Source organism: Solanum pennellii, chromosome 9 (assembly GCF_001406875.1).
Source record: "Solanum pennellii chromosome 9, SPENNV200".
Lineage (NCBI taxonomy): Eukaryota > Viridiplantae > Streptophyta > Magnoliopsida > Solanales > Solanaceae > Solanum > Solanum pennellii.
This window is the reverse complement of record NC_028645.1, coordinates 54,528,093-54,546,917: the sequence shown is the minus strand read 5'-3', so window position 1 is coordinate 54,546,917 and position 18,825 is coordinate 54,528,093. Positions and strand designations below refer to the sequence as shown.

General features: G+C 30.9%; 2 protein-coding genes across 3 annotated transcripts; one reads left to right on the top strand and one right to left on the bottom strand.

Moving 5' to 3' along the window:
* The first annotated feature begins 5,750 nt into the window (after positions 1 to 5,750).
* LOC107029667 (asparagine--tRNA ligase, cytoplasmic 2) lies at positions 5,751 to 8,902 on the top strand. 2 transcript variants are annotated; one of them, XM_015231103.2, is made up of 8 exons: positions 5,751 to 6,334; positions 6,418 to 6,654; positions 6,942 to 7,526; positions 7,628 to 7,813; positions 7,900 to 7,964; positions 8,048 to 8,177; positions 8,321 to 8,379; positions 8,524 to 8,902. In XM_015231103.2, exons 1-8 carry the CDS (start codon positions 5,951 to 5,953, stop codon positions 8,705 to 8,707), a joined length of 1,830 nt encoding a protein of 609 aa, XP_015086589.1. In that variant the 5' UTR covers positions 5,751 to 5,950; the 3' UTR covers positions 8,708 to 8,902. The 2 variants fall into 2 exon arrangements, with proteins under 2 accessions (XP_015086589.1, XP_027775277.1); XM_027919476.1 differs by lacking the exon at positions 6,418 to 6,654.
* LOC107029668 (cysteine-rich repeat secretory protein 55-like) lies at positions 8,875 to 10,067 on the bottom strand. The gene is given in 2 exon segments (XM_015231104.2): positions 8,875 to 9,385; positions 9,388 to 10,067. Coding segments are annotated over 2 exon segments (801 nt in total). The 5' UTR covers positions 9,734 to 10,067; the 3' UTR covers positions 8,875 to 8,930.
* Between the last annotated feature and the right edge of the window lie 8,758 nt (positions 10,068 to 18,825).

Genomic DNA, 18,825 nt, shown 5'->3' with positions numbered 1-18,825 from the left:
ATTGAATTAGCTCGTTTTTGTTTTTTATCTTATCTGACCTTGAACGAAGAACACATTTTCCAATATTCAAAGTTTTGGATTTTATATTTGAATAATGAATTAAGTTGGAAGGTCAATTTCCTATTCTTGAATTATCAAAGAGGTTGTTGATTTGCTTATTCTCGTAAGTATTTTCTAAAATGTTTTCAATCTATGTTTTTGAACATTTATTTGAAATCATGAGTATCTAAACACCACAACTGGGTTGTTGGATCCATGTCGTAATTCTAACTGTAATTTTGTAAAACGAGTGAAAGGCAATGCGTAGTTACGAATTACATTTTAGTTTTCGTTATTCATGTATTCTACCGAGTGCACGCAATAGAGTGAGCATGTATCTATTATTTGTTCGAGAGAAAAATGACAGTTAGAAAAAACCAAATTAACCTAACGAATTGGAGTCAAAGTTCGAGTTCAAAAGAAGAGAACTTTAACACCATTGTAAGCGAGGGTAAAATTAGTAACATTCTATGGCCGAGAGGACGTGAGTGAGAATTATCTGATTAGACTGAGAAGTGTCGAATAAAGTTAACTCGCATAGATTTTATAAAGATAAATTGCCTGAAACTCAATTATGAAAGAACACTATATGTAGTGTTATGAGTAACACAATCCTAGTTTCCTTTAATCCTTATCTACATTTACACATAAAAATAACAAGTTGTTTTTTAATATGTATGCTATTTATAAATTGTTCAAAATACAAATAATCAGAAACCACATATAAATCAACAAATAGTAAATGAAATTAGATCAAAAATGTCATGTGGTGATATATTTGCATTTTTAATTAGTAAATGTTGAAGAACTCACATTTTACATATTGTATCTATATGTATTGCATTTATTTATCGAAAAGTACCTAAAATACCCTTGAAGTATTAAAAATGGTACACAACTACCCTTCATCCACATCCTGACTTCAAAATACCTTTCTCATCTACCTATTGCTCACAAACACCCTCCCCATCCACCTACGAGTCCAATTTTAGTCACTTCATTAACGGAACACCATTTAAAATAATTAAATAATCTTTTTAATTACGTGACACTCAACCATTCGTTGCAATTTAATTATTTAATATAATGTAAAATCTACCTATTACCCACCAATTTTTAACTAAACATGTCCCAATACTTATTAAATCCGTCGTAAAATATTAAGCATCAAGTCATGAATGAGCACCAAAATATATGTTTGATGTCATCACAATAGAAACATCTTTCTAATGTCATGAAGAGAAAATTCAATAAATAAGCTTAAGATTTATTAATTAATATAAAAATATTAAAACATACATTATATACATAACAAAATATATTATTTTTGTTTTTGTGGAGTCAAATATGAGTTGCTAACATATTGTATGTACAATTCAGATTTGTTGATTATCTAAATTTTTTTTTTATAATGGTGATAGAATTGTAGTCATATAAATCAAAAAGACAATCACTATGACGAATAAAGAATTTAACGATAATAATAACATTTTTGTTGTACTGCCTCTGTTTTATTTTATCTGATAATATTTGATCGGACATGGAATTTAAGAAATATATGAAGACTTTAAAATGTTTATCAAATTGTCCTTAAGAAAAAGTCAAAAAAATAGACTCATTTTTCTCTCTCCTCATAAATATATTGGAGTACTATCTTTTAAAATTAAGTGGACCAATAAAACTAAAAGAGGAATTGTATTTTTAAATAGTTATTATATAAGAAAAAACGTTTCACTTTTATTTATAATTACCATACATATATTATTAAACTTTAATAACCCTAAAATATAGTCATTTTTATAAGTTTCTCTTTTATTTATGAAAATATTCTCTTTTTTGTTTTCCTATTGTTTGTTGAAGATTAAATAATTATAAGTTTCTCTTTTATTTATGAAAATATTCCCTTTTTTGTTTTCCTATTGTTTGTTGAAAGATTAAATTTCTCAACTTAAATTTATTGATTGGATTCTTTCGAATGAATTATTTTCACGGGAACTTATCCAACCATCTCAAGAATAGGGTCACCAAATCACCTATAGAAACTACAAAAATGAATAACATGGAGAAAATAGATAGAAAACCACTAGGAGAGTCGTTATAACATACACATTTACAAAGGTTTATAGCAAAATAAATACAAAACTAAAAATACTTGTTTTGATTTTGTCCCGATTTTTTTTTATTTAGTAATAAACTAAAGGAAAAATTCTTTTGGCCAGAAAATTTGGCTATAATGATCCAAATACATGTTCACACTATAAATTGATTTATTTTTTGACAATTATACCCTTCTTTGTCAATTTATATTTTTCTTATTAATTTATTCATTAATTATGCTTTAATAAATGAAAAAAAAATTCAATACATAGTAAATTGATAATTTTTAAATTTCTCTAACTCCCATGAATGCATGAATTTTAATTTGTTTTAGAAATGGTCAAAGGCCAATACACATCTACTTTTTTTTTTCTTCCTTAATTTTTTGATAAAAAATCTAGAAAGAATACGAAATTTAAATTGATACTTAAAATACAAATTTTTTAAAATTTAGAATATAACCACAAAAGAAAATAATTTTAGTTTTTTTTCTTTCTCTCTTTTATTCCATTCCCGCTCTTGCTTTTTATTTTTAATCCTTTTCAAAATAAGTAATTAAGTAAAATAAAATATTTAGATAATGATAACGAAATAAATCCACAAATGAGATATTAACAATGAAATTAATCACTGAAACTAAAAAGTAAAAAAAAAAATCACTTCTGAGAAGTATCAAGTATATTCCTATATGAGTTTTGTATTAATAAAAAATAATCAAATAAATTCTGAAAAATCAATACTTTTACTTCCATCAAGCGAAAAAATTATGTGAACTATTTATGTACCAATAGATATATGTGAGCAAATATATTTAACAAACATATATCAAATTTAGATTGTAAAGTTATAATAATAATAATAATAATAATAATAATAATAATAATCCAACATAATTTGCACAATATTTTTATAAAGATAAAAAAAATATGTCAAAAATCGACACATCATAAAAATTGTTTTACATTAATTTTTATTTAAATATTATTTAAAATTGTTTCAATAACAATATTTAGGAATTCAATACACTTTAGACATGGTGGATTATCAGTAATTTTTAAAAATTATAAGAATCATATATTTCATGTATATTGATCCTAGTCATATAATTAATAGAAACCTCATAAAATCATGTACTAGTGTTGTTTCATGCCCATGTGTTATGTCTGCTTGATAACTTGAACATGATTATTTATATTTATTAATTATTAATATAATCTCTAATTAAGTAATTTATAATTGATATATTTAAATAAATTTAAATCATATATTTAATTATTTTTAAAATAATTGATTAAGTTATATCAAATCAATAGTTATACATTGAATGTATTTGTAATCATTTGATTGTTTAAGTTATATGCTCCCTCTGTCCCTATTTACTTGTCCATATTTCCTCTTTTAGTTGTTTCTATTTACTTATCCATTTTGACAAATTAAGAAAGGACAATTTTTTCCTTATTATTCCCTCATTTAAACTTCTTGAAAATTTTCAAGTTTAAATTCATCATTTTTGAAACCATAATTAATAAGGGTTCAATTATAACTTCACTATGCTAATTATTGCTATTTTAATGTGTGTCATTTCTAAAGTGGACAGCTAAATAGGGACAGAGGGAGTACTATTTAACCTTGTTAATTAAAATTACTACATTTTTTTTATTTTATAATTTAAAAATATGCCTTAATAGAATTTATTGATTATATATTTGATTTTATCGATTATTTAATTAAGAATGGGGTCTAACTATTTATAAACATATACAATACATGCATATGTATATGATTTTATTTTTATTTTGAGACATCTTCTTAATTAATATAATTGGAGTAACTAATCGCGTATTTATGGGTAGAAAAGGTGAAATAATTTTAATATGTTATTTGAGCTATAGTTATAAATGTCTTATTATATCTTTTTCATATTTAAAACATCTAATCCTCAAAATCATATTCTTATGTTTTTCACAAAAAAAAAAAAAGCACACATGTTGTATGACCGGTCTATTAATCATGGTAGAATTCTATAAGCTTATTCATTGATTCAATTTAAAGAAAAGTCAATTTTAAATTTGAAAATTATACTTAATTCAACTAAATTATGTATTATCGAATAGTTAGTATAATTTTTAATTGGAGAATAATCTACTATTGTCTATTGTTAACATAAATTTTAATTGTCTCATTTGATAGAAATTATATATTAAATGAAAATATTCTTTTATAAAATATATATACTAATTATGCTATACTACATTATACATATTGTAATTTATGTATCTAAATAAAATACATCTATTTTAAAGTAATATAATTGATCATTAGGTATTGAGTGATCTTTTATTTATTCATCTTGAAACATCATCTTAATTAGTAATATATGAGTACTTGAATTTTATATTTATGGTTAAAATTAGTGAAACAATTCTATCAATTTTTATACATGTTAATTCTTTTTTTAATGATTATAATATAAAAAATTAACGTGTTATTAATAGTTATAAAAGTCTTCTGTTAATTAGTTGTTTTTCTTATCAATATCTAATTTCCAAAATTACATTTTTTTTCTATTGAAAAACATCCATTATATAGAAGAATCTATTTAGTTGATTATATTTAAAGAAAAATTTAATTATAATTTTTTGAATCTACACTTAATTATTATGTTTTTTTAAATTTGTATTACAAAATAATTAAATATAATCTTAAGTAGATAAGAGTATTTATTTGTAGTTATTATTAATGAGAAGTTTAATCTTCTTCAATAAAGAGATTTATTTTGAGCGAAAAATAATTTTTCAAACGTATGCATTAGTACATTATGTACATAATTGAGTTCGGAGAAGGGGTAGACGAAGGAGTCTAAGCTATATATATGTAATTATGTATGTATGTAGAAGTATGATATAGTAATATAAAAACAATTTTAATGTATAAAGACAAAACTACAAAAATATTTTTAAAGTAAAGCATGCAATTTTTTTAATTAACTGAATAATGTTTATTTTTAAAAATAAATCGAATGAACTATACATATATAAATATACACAAAAACACTTTTATTTCCCTTGACAGCCAAAAAAATTGTATTTTTGTAGTTCAAGGAGTTAGGGATTAAAAAAAAGTTACTCTCTCTGTTTAAAAAAAATTATCTTATTTCTTTTTTAGTCTATTTCAAAAAGAATGACCATTTTTCTTGGCAACACTTTAACTTTAACTTTCAACGTGGCATATTTAAGACCACAAGATTAAGGGCTTTTTTTGATATATTTGACATAACTTTAATTTAAAATCACAATATTAAAAAGTCTTCTTTCTTTTCTTAAACTCCGTTCTAAGTCAAAATAGGTTTTTTTTTTTTTAAAGTACATTTGTTTTGAAGGAAAAAAATATGATGGAATAAATGCAAAAATAATAGTATAGTCTTTTTCACATTTCTGACCGTTTAGCATTACTCCTAAACTAAATTAAATATCATTCAGTATTTCAAATTTATCAAATATTTAAATTAAAAGCAAATCAAAATCATTTTTTATTTTAATTCGTTCAGCCGGTATGTTTTATCCAATTTGAATATAAACCCCCGCGAGTTTCCAACCTTTGAAGAATACCAAACCTTAGCCTCCTTCATAACCCTTTTCCTTCTTTCCCAAACTTCCTAAGCAATTTCTTTCCTCTGCAACTCCTCAATGTCTTCTCAAGCAAAGAATCATAATCCTCCAATGTTATTTCAATATAAATATCTACCCATCAATACTACACCTCCAACAACTGTACATTTCATTTTCTTTCTCCTTCTTAAACTCGTTTACAGAATATGGATTCAGAACAAGCACCGGTGGTTGAGTGCTCGAAATACTCGAAAAGGGTAATGTTGAAAACTATATTACGACGTAGTGATGGTGGGGTGGGGTTAATTGGTCAGAGGGTTGTAATTGGAGGATGGGTTAAGTCCTCTAGGGAGATAAGGTTGATACAACCTGTAACGCCTCATTCTGTACCGGCACAGGAGGTGGTGAGTACAAAAGATGTTACATGTTCTGAGGTTCTTCAATCTCGGATTCCATTACTCAGGTCTATAATGAAGGTCTTTGGAGCAGGGGAATATCGTGTACGTGAAAAAATTAATGTTGTTTGTCAGCCGCAACCTTCGGTGTCAATATTGCAAGTTAGTGATGGTTCTTGTGTGGCCAGTCTTCAGGTACATTTTATTACTTTTTATCTGTTTGTCTAAATGTCGAATATCTGATATAATGTTATGTTGGTTCACCATCAATCGTTCAGGTTCTTGTGGACTCGGCATTAGCGACCCCGTGCCAAGTTATGGCTACGGGGACATGTTTATTAATTAAAGGTATGTTGCAGCAGCCATCACTGCAGGGGAAACACATTATTGAGCTCCATACAGAGAAAATCCTACATCTTGGTTTGGTAGATCAATCTAATTATCCGTTATCTAAGAAGCGATTGCCTCTTGAATCTTTAAGAGATTGTTCTCACTTTCGACCTCGGACAACCACGGTGATACTTTCTCCATTTTACATTTTACTGTCTTTTTCCTCATGTTAATCGGGTGCCTCCCTTTTGTCTTGGGTTGATAGCTACTTTTTGTGCACTTGATATAATTGGATGGCAGTTCATACTTTCTCGTAGAGATAGATACATAATTTGTTTTAAGCCTTTTAATTATGAATTGGAGTAGTATATGGTGTCTCGAAAGTCGAAGTTTGATCTTCTTTGATCAGTTCATTTTATGTTCTTTGATGAGCGTTTATTACCTTTTTAATTGGATTCTCTTCTTCTTGTAGGTGGCATCCGTCATGCAAATTCATAATGCACTTACTTGGGCAACTCATGGATTCTTCCAAGATCAAGGGTTCCTTCACGTTCAACTACCCATACTTACAAGCACTGATTCTGAAGGTTCTAGTGAGAAATTTGTTGTTACAACTCTTCTTAACAAGGGCAAAAACTATGACCAAATTAGTTCCACCGAAAATGCTGTAGTGAGTGTTGAAGCCATACGGGCTTCTATCAAAGAAAAATATAAGAAAGTTGAAGAACTTAACAGAACAAATAGCAATAAGGAAGCTCTATTTGCTGCACAACAGGACTTGAAGAAAGCACAGGAGCTAGTTTCACAGTTAGAAACTAGGCAAAAAGCAAACTCTGGAGTCACAATTGAAACAAGAAAATTTGACTTCACTAAAGATTTCTTTGCACGCCAGACACATCTAACTGTTTCTGGTCGTCTTCATCTTGAGAGTCAAGCATGTGGTCTTGGAAATGTCTACTCATTTGGCCCCAGATTTCAAGCAGTCAAATCAGAATCGAAAAAGTCATTAGCTGAAACATGGATGGTAGATGTTGAAATGGCCTTCTCAGAGTTAGAGGTATTTGTTCTAATGTCTAATTTCGGCGGGATATTTCTCATGTTTCTCTTGTTCACCATTATGGTTTCTACTTTTTCCATAACTACATGGTTTAATTTCAGGATGCCATGGAATGTGCGAACCACTTTTTGAAGTTTGTATGCAAAAGGATTTCGGAGGGTTGCATGGAAGATCTACAATTTATCTTGAAACGGATAGACAAAAAAGTTATGGAGCGCCTTCAGTTAACACTATCAAGTTCATTCGAAAGGATTTCCTATGCCGAAGCCATAGATGTTCTGAGACATGTAAGTATTTTTGACACAATTTCTTGAACGTGTGGCTAAATTTTTGAAGATGGGTATCTCACACTTGTATAATGGTACGAGAATAGGCTGCTGGCAAGAGATTTCAGGGTAAGATAGAATTTGGAGTTTCATTGACCGAAGAACATGAAAGGTATGCATTCGTAACTTTCCTGAGTAAAATTTGATAGATTAAGGGCGAACATGCTCATTAGTTTCTTTTTCTCTTGGTTGCAGTTATTTGGTTGATGAGATATATAAAAAGCCAGTCATTATATACAACCATCCAAAAGGACTTGGACCATTTTATGTCCGTTTGAATGATGATGGGATGACGGTTGCAACATTTGATGTGGTTTTACCAAAGGTAATATCGGACCATTTCATTAGGGATTGTAGTCGCTTCCAGAGAAGAGACTGTGTACTTGTAGTTAATTACTAAGAATGTGAACATAGACCTAATAACAATCTGAATTGGTATTCATGCTAAGGTTAAGTTTTTGTTTGCAGGTAGGAACTGTGATTAGGGGAAGCCAAAGTGAAGAACGCTTCAATATGTTGAGCTCAAGGTAATAAACTGTGTTTGCTTTGAAGTTCAGATGTATTGTTTTAGCCCTTCATAGATATCCAGACACGTTTTCTTTCGTCACTTGAGCATTGGAACTCAGGGCAAGCGATATTGTGCTAAGCCATTCAATGTTCTTTGTTATCAGGATGGAAGAATTGGGCTTGCAGAAACAGCAGTACGAATGGTATCTAGATCTTCGCAGACATGGCTCTGTCAAAACCTCCGGTTTCAGCCTGATGCTTGAACCTTTGGTGCTTTATGCCACTGGCCTGAATGATGTCAAAGATGTTGTCCCTTTCCCTAGAAGTTTCGGCAGAGCTAATAACTAAGTCCTTAAGAAAAGGATAGACCACCGAATCATTCAAAAGCTTGCTACTTAAATTGATCAATTTGTAACACATATCGCATACATACCAGTACAGCTTTTCTCTGAGCAGATAACATTTATGGAACTGTCTTCAGAGTTTGCTCATACATTTGTAATTATTTGAAATGATGCAATGAAAACAGACTTGTAAATGGCATTTCAAGTTCTTAATACATAAAGTAGTACTACACATTAATTACCAATAAAGGTTTAGACATTTTGAATGTGTGGTAATCCATTGATACGTTGGCCAATTTCTCTTTCGGTTCTAAGGGAAAGAAAAATGGGTAGAGTTCATAACGAACATAGCAACTACTATAGAGTACTCGACATCCTTTCCTGTTTAAGCAAGTAGTGGGGGAATTGCCAACAGCTACAGCCAGACACTGGGCACAGTCTATCTTTGGTAGGTCCCTTGTGCATTGCATCAAGGCATATAATGTGAGAAAAGGTGAGATTTTAATCTTGCCTTTTCCGAGCCCTTTGTTCTTTTGCACAATAGCCTGTTCAATTATTTGATTCTTGAGTTGCGCTAGCTTTTTATTGAAGAAGTCTGGATCAGATACAAAGTTGATGTTCCAGTAGAATATACCAGGAACTGTTTCAGCTTGTCCAAAGAAATTCTTAGCTTGGTACCTCAGAAACAATAATCATACCAAATTCTGGCATCAGTCTGGTCCGGACAGCTTTTCCGAATCTCCTTTGCTGCATCACGGATGCAACTTGAGCAGTCATTGCTGCTAACATCTCCTCTGCATTGATAGAGGCCATATTCTTGGTTCTTAGCATCACCGTACAAGGTAGTACTGAAGGTATCTTTAGCAGAAACAGATACTAATTCAGCTAACACCTTTCCGATATTTGCTGATGTTTTAGCATCATTGGATTTGGATGCGTCATAGCAAAAATTTCCCAGAGGATTGACAGACACAGCAGTGCAAATGCAGAAGACAAGTATGAGAAGGAAACTATAGTGTAAGAAAGCCATGGTTTCTCTTGCATTTCTCACAAAAGAGTATTAGCTTTTTCATACAAGTTGGCAACTGGATGATTTAGTTGACTTGGTTGACCCACAATTGCCTCCTAATTGACGAAGTTGGTTATATTGAATGAAAAAGGGGCCAAATATCTACTTTAAATATATCTTCGAGTCCAAATATATCCTTTCAGTTATACTTTTTGTCCAAATATATTTGTTTCATCATATTTTGACACAAATTTACGCTTAATTTTATCAAAAGATAATACCCTTCTTGAATAGATTCTTCTTCTGAAGTCGCCTTAAATCCGCGTAAGAGGATAATGTTGTAGGTTAGTTAGTCCTACTCCCTAGTGTATACCTTAAAACATGTTATTTGGCTTGTTGGCTGTAACTATATGATGACAGTCAAAAAAAGAGGCAAGCTAGTTGGCATGTATTTTATGGACCTCATTGATCATGAATATTTGTCAAAATGTCTAGAAGGAATCATAGAGGGACCACTATGCTACTTACAAGAGAAGATTTTCTCCACGTTATGGAATATTTTTTGAAAGAAAATTCTTTTAGGAGTTCTATGTTTCATAATTATTAATATTTTATAATCAAGTTAAAATTAATGTACATAATGTGACCAATCAAACCATTGTAACAAAGCCAACAGAAGTAGGCTTTTACCATGGTTTATTCGAATAATATAAATTTGAAGCAATTCACTAAATTCTAGATACATCTATATATGCTAAAATACGAAAAGATAAAGAAAAAGAAGATACATCTTCCCCATATACACAAAATGTATAATTTAGATTGTTAAATGTATAAGCAGGTAGGTGTCTACAATTGCTTCCCTAAAGCTAAATAGATCTTGACAGTAAATAAACGAATTGAATCTTGACCAATCCATCTTGATCACAATGATTTAAGTTGAAAAAAATAAATTAAATGTGGCTCAACACGGTGTACCAACTATTGACCACTATTATATATTTTCGATGAGAGCATTTCTTAAATAATGAACAATTAAGGTTTGTTTATCGCACATTAAAATTGATCAGGTTTTACCTACTTCTTTCCAAATTAAAGATAAAGGAAAATTTAAAGCTAGGTTGAAGATTAGTTACCTCTGTGAGTGGCAAATGGTTGGATTTGGTTAGGTTTAAAATGGTTTGAACTTTCAACAAAAATAGGTAATTGTTCAATTCGTTCATATTTTATATTGGTAAATATGATTTGGATAATTAATGGACAAATTAGATATGATTTACCCATATTTCATCCACATGTGAAGATCTATTACGGGTCTTCTATATGGATACTCCATATTTTACCCATTTTAACCACATTTGTAGGGGCTCTTAAAATAACTTAAAGCTCATTTTTATCCAATTAAAGTATGAGTGATCCAAGACATTAAATATGAATTAAATGGATTCATTTCATTAATATGCCTGCAATTGTCACCCCTAGTTCCCTCTAAAAACGCTTATATTCACTCAAAACTCCGCATTAGTATGCTTCTCTGACCTTTTATAGAGGGGTAAGAAATATATATGAACAGAGTGAATACATGCAATTTACTCTTAACAAAATATTTTAACTTAGCAAACTTTTATCTTTTTACATCTTTTTTTCACTATCTAACAAGGAGGGTTACAGAAACATCACAATCATAAATATGAGTTCCACAAACCTTCATTTTATCTTAACTTCATTCATATTAAAATTAATTTTGTAAATTGTGAGTAACTGCATTCATTTTAATTCCTATTTACAGAATAGGAATAAGATAGCAATAGATTGGACTTGATGGTTCAACGTAGTCTCTTCAAGGGTGTACCCATTTGAAAGTGAAGAAGATTTGGTGTTGTGCCCACCAATATAACTTAATTTAGTCCATAGCCACCCCTTTTTTATACTTATTTTCTACGTCTACTTTAACAAAAAGTCAAAAAGTGGGGTTGGCTTGTGGGGTTAAGGGTCTTTTTAACACATTAAAAATTTGGAGGTAAAATACAAGGTTTAAACAAATCATTTTCTTCCAACATTTCAAATATTAAATAAATTTAATCCCTCCAAAAATAAAGTAAAATTCAAATAAAAAAAATTTAATATATTGGGTTATCAGAGAAAACCCTTTTCCCAATGAGCCAACCTTTCCAATCTTCAGAACTTTATTCTTCAATGTGGCTTTTGATCTTCTAGATACCAACTTTATCAATTTCGTAATCTCCATGAACACTAACACTTTGAGCCAAGAACCAAACTTTCCAATCTCTATTCTTGAAACTATAAGAAAAACGTAAGATCCCATAACATTTCCTGAAGATTTCAAACAAAGTGAATCAGATCTAGTTTGTTCAATCTTCATCCTCAAATTTCGTTGAATCTTGTTCAATCTTCTTCCTCTTAGATAAGTTTTATCATCGTATTTCCAGTAAATTTTACTCTTATTTGATTTATTATTAGTTTGCGGTTAGTGAAGTTCAGATTTTTGCTTAAACTTTTGAAAATAACTTTTGAAATCTGACCCTTTTTAGTTTATGTTTCTCATTCAGCATCGTTAATGACGTTTTGATTTGGATAATGCATAGATATTTTGTGGAACATTTCATGCTAGCAATTTGAAAACTTTTATTATATTTTGATAGATTTCGAGTTTATGTTTGTGATTTTACTATTGATTTTTGTTTGAACGGCTACTTCATTTGCATCTGTTTTTAATGTAAGGTTTGATTGTGCTAATAGACTAGTTGTCGATATTTTGATAAGACAAATTTATTTTTGCTTGTATATAATACAATATGGCTAAAAATTCGAGGGGTGACATTATTAAACGACCAGGTCCTAATGCTTTCAAAAGTAAAAGATTCAAAGCTTCAAAAAAAGAAAAAAATTGTTGTAGAAGAACATGAGTTAAACTCTGATTCTAATACAATGGCCGAGATTGAGAACAATTAGGACAATCGTGATGATGTTGAATCCTGTAATGATAAAAGTAAAAGTGAAGATGAGAATAATAGCGATACCCAAACTGGTGATGAGGATGAATATTCATGTCTTTGCAATTTTGGCAAAAGACATTTCTGGTAAGTTGTATGATTTAAGGACATGGATAGATGAAATAGGTTCTTTTCTAGCAAAAATTTCTATCAGAGTAAGGATGGTTGTTGATCGTGATTTAATAAATCTTCTAGTTCAAGAGAAAAATTATGATGATTTTAAAGGCACTTGTTTTGGACATTTGAGGCATATTCCAGAACATTTTAAATTCAATGGACAGATGGTTCATTACATGTTGTTGAGACGTGTCAAAATGACAAAAATTACATGAAATCTAATCATGTGTTAATGATAAGCCTGTTTGTTTTGGCGTAAGAGAGTTTGCATTGATTACGGGGTAAAATTGTTCAGCATACCCCCGTGATGCAAAATTTAAAACAGTTCTTGAAAAGGGAGAGAATTTTTACTACAAGGTGACTAAGAATAAGTCTATTACTACTACAAAATTGATGCGTTTGAGGGTTCCAAGCTGAGTAAGGAAAAGAAGTTGAAGTGCTCGGTGGTTTTGTTTGTCCACACAATGCTACTTGCCCACGATCGATCAAAAAATTGTGAATTCAAGCCACATTAAGATGGTGGATGATTTAGATTTCTTCAATAGTTATCCGTGGGGAAAGAGAGTTTTAATTTAACATCGACGTTGTAAACAGTAAAATTTTTTTATTGATAAATCCATACTAAATTTGGATTATAGCTTAAATTCATGATATGTTGACCAAGTCCAAATTACATGTGGGTCAATCCATTAAGTTGACAAGGCGAGCCCAACTCATGTTCTTCAAGCCCAAGGACCAAAATTGCTTGGACAAAAATACCCCTAAAACCCTAGTTCAAGGTTATATAAAGAGGTCTTCATAAAACCAAGGGGAACGAGGAAGAAAAGAAGAAGACACATAGAGAATCCTTGCTCTTCAAGTCTTCCACATACAAAGAAATCTTCACTCCTAGCGTTGTTCCCCAAGTACAAAGAAGTCTTCGCTATCAAGAACATCACTAAAGAGAAGAATTAGGGGATTACATATCTTCTCTTAAAGATTTTATAAAGATTGTAACCTTCGCATAAATTCAAATTGCAAATAATATAGTTTGCTTGCTATTTTTTCTTTCCTGTTTAATGTATTTCAAGAACAAAACTTTACATGCAAACAAATTGGGACGCTCAGTGGGACAATCTTTACCTCTCATCTCTTCCCTTAAAAAGAGAAAAGTTCAAAAACAATGAAATGACTTCCAAGAAGATCAACTCGAAATCTTCATCTACCTCCATATCAGGATCTACATCCGTATTCGCATCTCCATCCATATCCGTATCTGCGCTCGCATATGCATCCGGAAAAACTAATGGATCCAAATTCTACATCGATATGGAAAACATTTGTGATGTTACTGCGGGAAACATAGGACCTATCACAAGGAACCAAGCCAAATTGCCAGGATAACAAGCCTCACGAGCGTCGTCCGAATCTACTATTGTCTTTGATTTGTCCCCAAAATGTGTGAAATCTCCTGCAAAATTTGCAAAAGAATACATCGCCGAAATGTTTGAAAGGATTCTTGCCCAATTGAATCTATCTACATCCAAAAAAAAACTTCGCTTTAGCCGACAATGATGTCTTACGCACAAGATCTACCCCACACAACATGTTTGCATCTCATGTTTGGGAAAATCAATGTTATTCTCCATCACCTATGATGGTAATGCATATGATGGTGGTCGAAACTTTCACAATAGAAGAACAACTTGCAAATTTGATGAAAGCAGTTGAAGGTCTATCAAAGTACATCAAAGGTCAAGACGTCCAAATTACCAAGTTGACAAACATGATGTAGAATATGGAGAAAAGAGAATCCACCTAATTATGTGGATATCTTCATGAAACTCGAGAAAAAAAGAGTCCTTCACAAAACAAGAAACAATCATCACAGAGTTTGAAGTATCCCTCGAAGGTCTGATTCATGTTGACTAATTTAAGATTTCATCTAAAAGCCTATCAAAGATAAATTTGAGTCCACATCTAAGTCTTTTGTAATATATGTAAATCCGTATTTCCAAAGAATTGATAACCTACAAATACATGTTGGATATCAACCTCCTAAGTTGCAGCAATTCAACGGCAATGGAAATCAAAAATAACTCATAGCACACTTCATTGAAACCTGCAATAATGCTGAAACATACATTGATTATCTTGTCAAATAGTTTGTCCGCTCCCTTAAGAGCAATGTTTTCGATTGGTATATGGACCTTGAGTCTGGTTCCATTGATTGTTTAAAACAAATGGAGCAAGAACTCCTCAATCGTTCCGATAGCATAAGGAGTGTTGTGAGCATGATAGGGAGCTCAAACGCCCGTCAAAGAAATGATGAACAAGTCATTGATTTCATAAATCACTGGAGGATCTTGAGTCTTAACTGCAAAGATCAGCTTAGTGAAACTTCTAGGATTGAAATATGCATCGAAGATATGCATTGGGATCTTCGTTACATGTTGCAAGGTATAAAGCCTGAAACGTTTCAAGAACTTGCAACACTTGCTCATGATATGGAACTGAGTATGACTTCAAATGGAGATCAAAAGTTGTCCAACTTCGAAACTTACAAACAAAATATATTTGACATTGAGGATGAGGAAAAGTTTTCATTTGAAACCAAAATTGAAGATTCTATGTAAGTTGACATTCTCCTTGATGTACGAGCCTAAACTGTAATTATGATGCTCATTGACGTACAAGTATAAAATGCATATCACAAAACTTATCAAATTCAAGCTCAAAATCTCATCTAATTCGAGCAAATCTTCAAATTAAAAAGTCCATTGACGCACAAAAAAAATATGAGTCATGAAGCATATCAAATTCGAACTAAGTTTTAAAGTCAAGAAAATTTTCAAATTGGAGAAGAATCTTCAAGTCTCAAAGATCATCAAATTCGAGCAAAACCTTCAAATCAAAATGCTCTTTGTTGCATGAACCTAAAATGAATGTCATAAAGTTCATCAGATTCTGTTGAATCTTCAAGTTCCAAAGCTCATCAAATTCGAGCGAAATCTTCAAATCAAGATGTTCCTCGACGCACGAGCCTAATATGCATGCCATAAAGTCCATCAAAATTCTAGCAGAATCTTCAAGTTTCAAAAGCTCATAAAATTTGAGCAAAATCTTCAAGCCAAAATGCTCCTTGATGCACGGGCCTAAAATGCATCTGAGGAAGCTCATCAAATTCGAGGTAAGTCTCATGTTTTGAAACTCTTCAAATTTGAGCTAAGTTTTCAAATCATGATGCTTCTCAAATGTGAGCGAAGTACTCAAGTCGTAAAAGCTTCATGAAAATGAGTTAAATTTTCAAGTTGTTACTTTTGGCCCTCATAAGTTTAAATCTATATGTAAAAAAAATCAATAGGTTGAAAACCTTAAAATATGTGGTTTCGACAAATAAGAAAAAAATAAAATAACTCGCGTGATTTGCATTGAAGTGTTAAGTAAATATATTTTATTTCTTCAAAAATACAAGAGTTTTTACACATCAACAACAATAAGAAATGATAAAAAAAATCGACGTATCATCCTATACAAAAAGCTTGAGTAGAAAAAAAAAATCAAACTTCAAGAAGTGATTCGTCAACTCGTCATGATGAATGATGTGTCTCACGGTGCCAATTGCACGAAGATTCAAATTGGCATGGTGATTATAGAATATGCTTTCACGCTCTTCATGATGAATGATGTTTCTCATGGTGCCAATTGCACGAACCTTCAAATCGGCATGGTGAAAATTATAGTATATATACTTCACGCTTGTCATGATGAATGATGTGTCTCACTGTACCAATAACACGAAGCTTAAAACTGACATCATGAAAATTATGGCATATTCTCTCACTCTAATCATGATGAACGATGTGTCTCACGGTGCCAATTGCAAAAAGCTTCAAATCGGCATGGTGAAAATCATTGCATATAATCTTGCGCTCATCACGATGAATATGGTCCTATCAGCTTAAGAGTTTTATGTTGTCTCTCCATGTAGAAGAAAAAATTCTCAATCAATACGGAAGTCAATATGCGGCTCTTTGGCGAAGATGCAGAGAAGTGAACTCATGGATGTTTTCCAAAGTCAATTGGATAGCTAACTTTAAAAATATCAATTTTGGTGAATTCATCACAACTTTGAGTTTTATTTTTTGATAGGTTTGTAGACTTAAGAGTCTATTTTCTATAGAATAAAGTCGCTCTCCATTCCAACTCTCCTATCGAATCAAGTCGCTCTCCATTCGAGCTCTCCTACACCAAGATGCATACGTTTTGGTGAGACTCCACATTCTGCAAAACAATAATGACAAAACCAACTTCAAAAATTAATTCTTGTCAATCCATCAAGAGTTTTACCTTACTTTTTGGACATAAAGTAGACTTTGATGTCTAGTTTCTGTAGAAACAAGTCGTTTGTCATTCAGATTCTCCTGCACCAAGATAGAGACGATTTGGTGGGATTGCATAGAACTATAAAAAAAAAGAAGACAAATTTGATAGAAAACTTCATAAATCAATATCCGCCAAATTATATAGGTTTTTATTTTGAATTTTGGATATGTCGTAGCCATCTGAGTGTAGTTTCTGGAAAATTAAATGGATCATGATTTCGACGATTCTATAACAAGTTATGAATTTTCCATCACAGACGTGCTGTGCTGAAAAAGAAGTGATGAAAATTGAGTTTAGCATGCCTCAAGTTGACATCAATCATTGTAAGAATATGTGCATTTATAGAAATCAAAAGTACATAAATTGTGTTCCTACAAATTATGAAAAGCCCATATTTAAAAAAAATTATGGTAAATTTTCAAGGAATTGAATTTTTTAAGTTTTTATAGGAATCAAATTATGGAAAATTTTCATTGGAATCAAATATGGAAATTTTAAAAGACTCCATAAAAAAATATTTCACAAATGCTTCAATCCTTGTCTTTAAAGGTTCAACAAGTTGGATAGCGCAACAAGCCTCAAAGCCGGGGGCATTTGTAGACAGTGAAATTTTATTGATAAATCCATACTAAATTTGGATTAAATCTTATATTCATGATATGTTGACCAAGTTCAAATTCCATCTGGGAAAGTCCATTAAGTTGACAAACTAGCCCAACTCATGTTCTTCAAGCCCAAGGACCAAAATTGCTTGGACAAAAATACCCCTAAAACCCTTGCTCAAGTCTATATAAGAGGTCTTCATAAGACCAAAAGAAAGAAGGAAGAAAAGAAGAAGACACATAGAGAATCCTTGCTTTTCAGTGGTGATCTACAAGTCTTCCACATATAGAGAATTCTTCGATCCAATTGTTAAGACACAAGTACAAATAATTCTTCGATCCAATTGTTAAGACACAAGTACAAAAAATTCTTCGCTCCAAAAGTTGAGCAACAAGTATTCCATTAGATCAAGAACATCATTGAAGAGAAGAATCAGGGGATTACATCTCTTTTCTTAAAGATTTTATAAAAATTGTAACATTCGCATAAATTCAAATACAAATATTATTGTTTGCTTGTTATTTTTCCTTTCCTATTTACTATATTTCATGAACGAAACTTTAGACACATACAGAAGTATCTGAAAAATAAAATCAATTTGAAGAAGTAGAGTCAAGTGATTAATGAAAGAGGAAATGTATCGTATGCTCTATATGGCTTTTCCTGGGCATTTATGGTACTTCTTATAAATTATGTAGTTGAGTTATGATAAATTTTTATATATTTGTGTAGTATTTTATAGCCTCTGTTCCTTTATTTGTTCTTCTATTAATTCAGGTTTGAATATATGAGGTTTTTCCTCATCTTGAAAAGTATGTCAAGAAGTCATCGAATTCTCCTTTGCCCATTCCCGATTTAATTAGATGGCATACCACAAAATACGATAATATTATCGAAGGTGATTTCCATTTAAGTATAAAGGTTCAAGGTTTATTTATCATTGTTTAGAAATATTTATAAATTGGTGAATGTCATGTAATATTTATACTCCCTTCGCTTAAGAAAATGACCTCT

Bases quoted from the DNA above. Each gene is read 5' to 3' on its own strand.
- LOC107029667 (XM_015231103.2), top strand. From the start codon at position 5,951: ATGGATTCAGAACAAGCACCGGTGGTTGAGTGCTCGAAATACTCGAAA. The intron at 6,335-6,417 runs GTACATTTTATT...TCAATCGTTCAG, and splicing joins CTTGTGTGGCCAGTCTTCAG to GTTCTTGTGGACTCGGCATT. The intron at 6,655-6,941 runs GTGATACTTTCT...TTCTTCTTGTAG, and splicing joins TTCGACCTCGGACAACCACG to GTGGCATCCGTCATGCAAAT.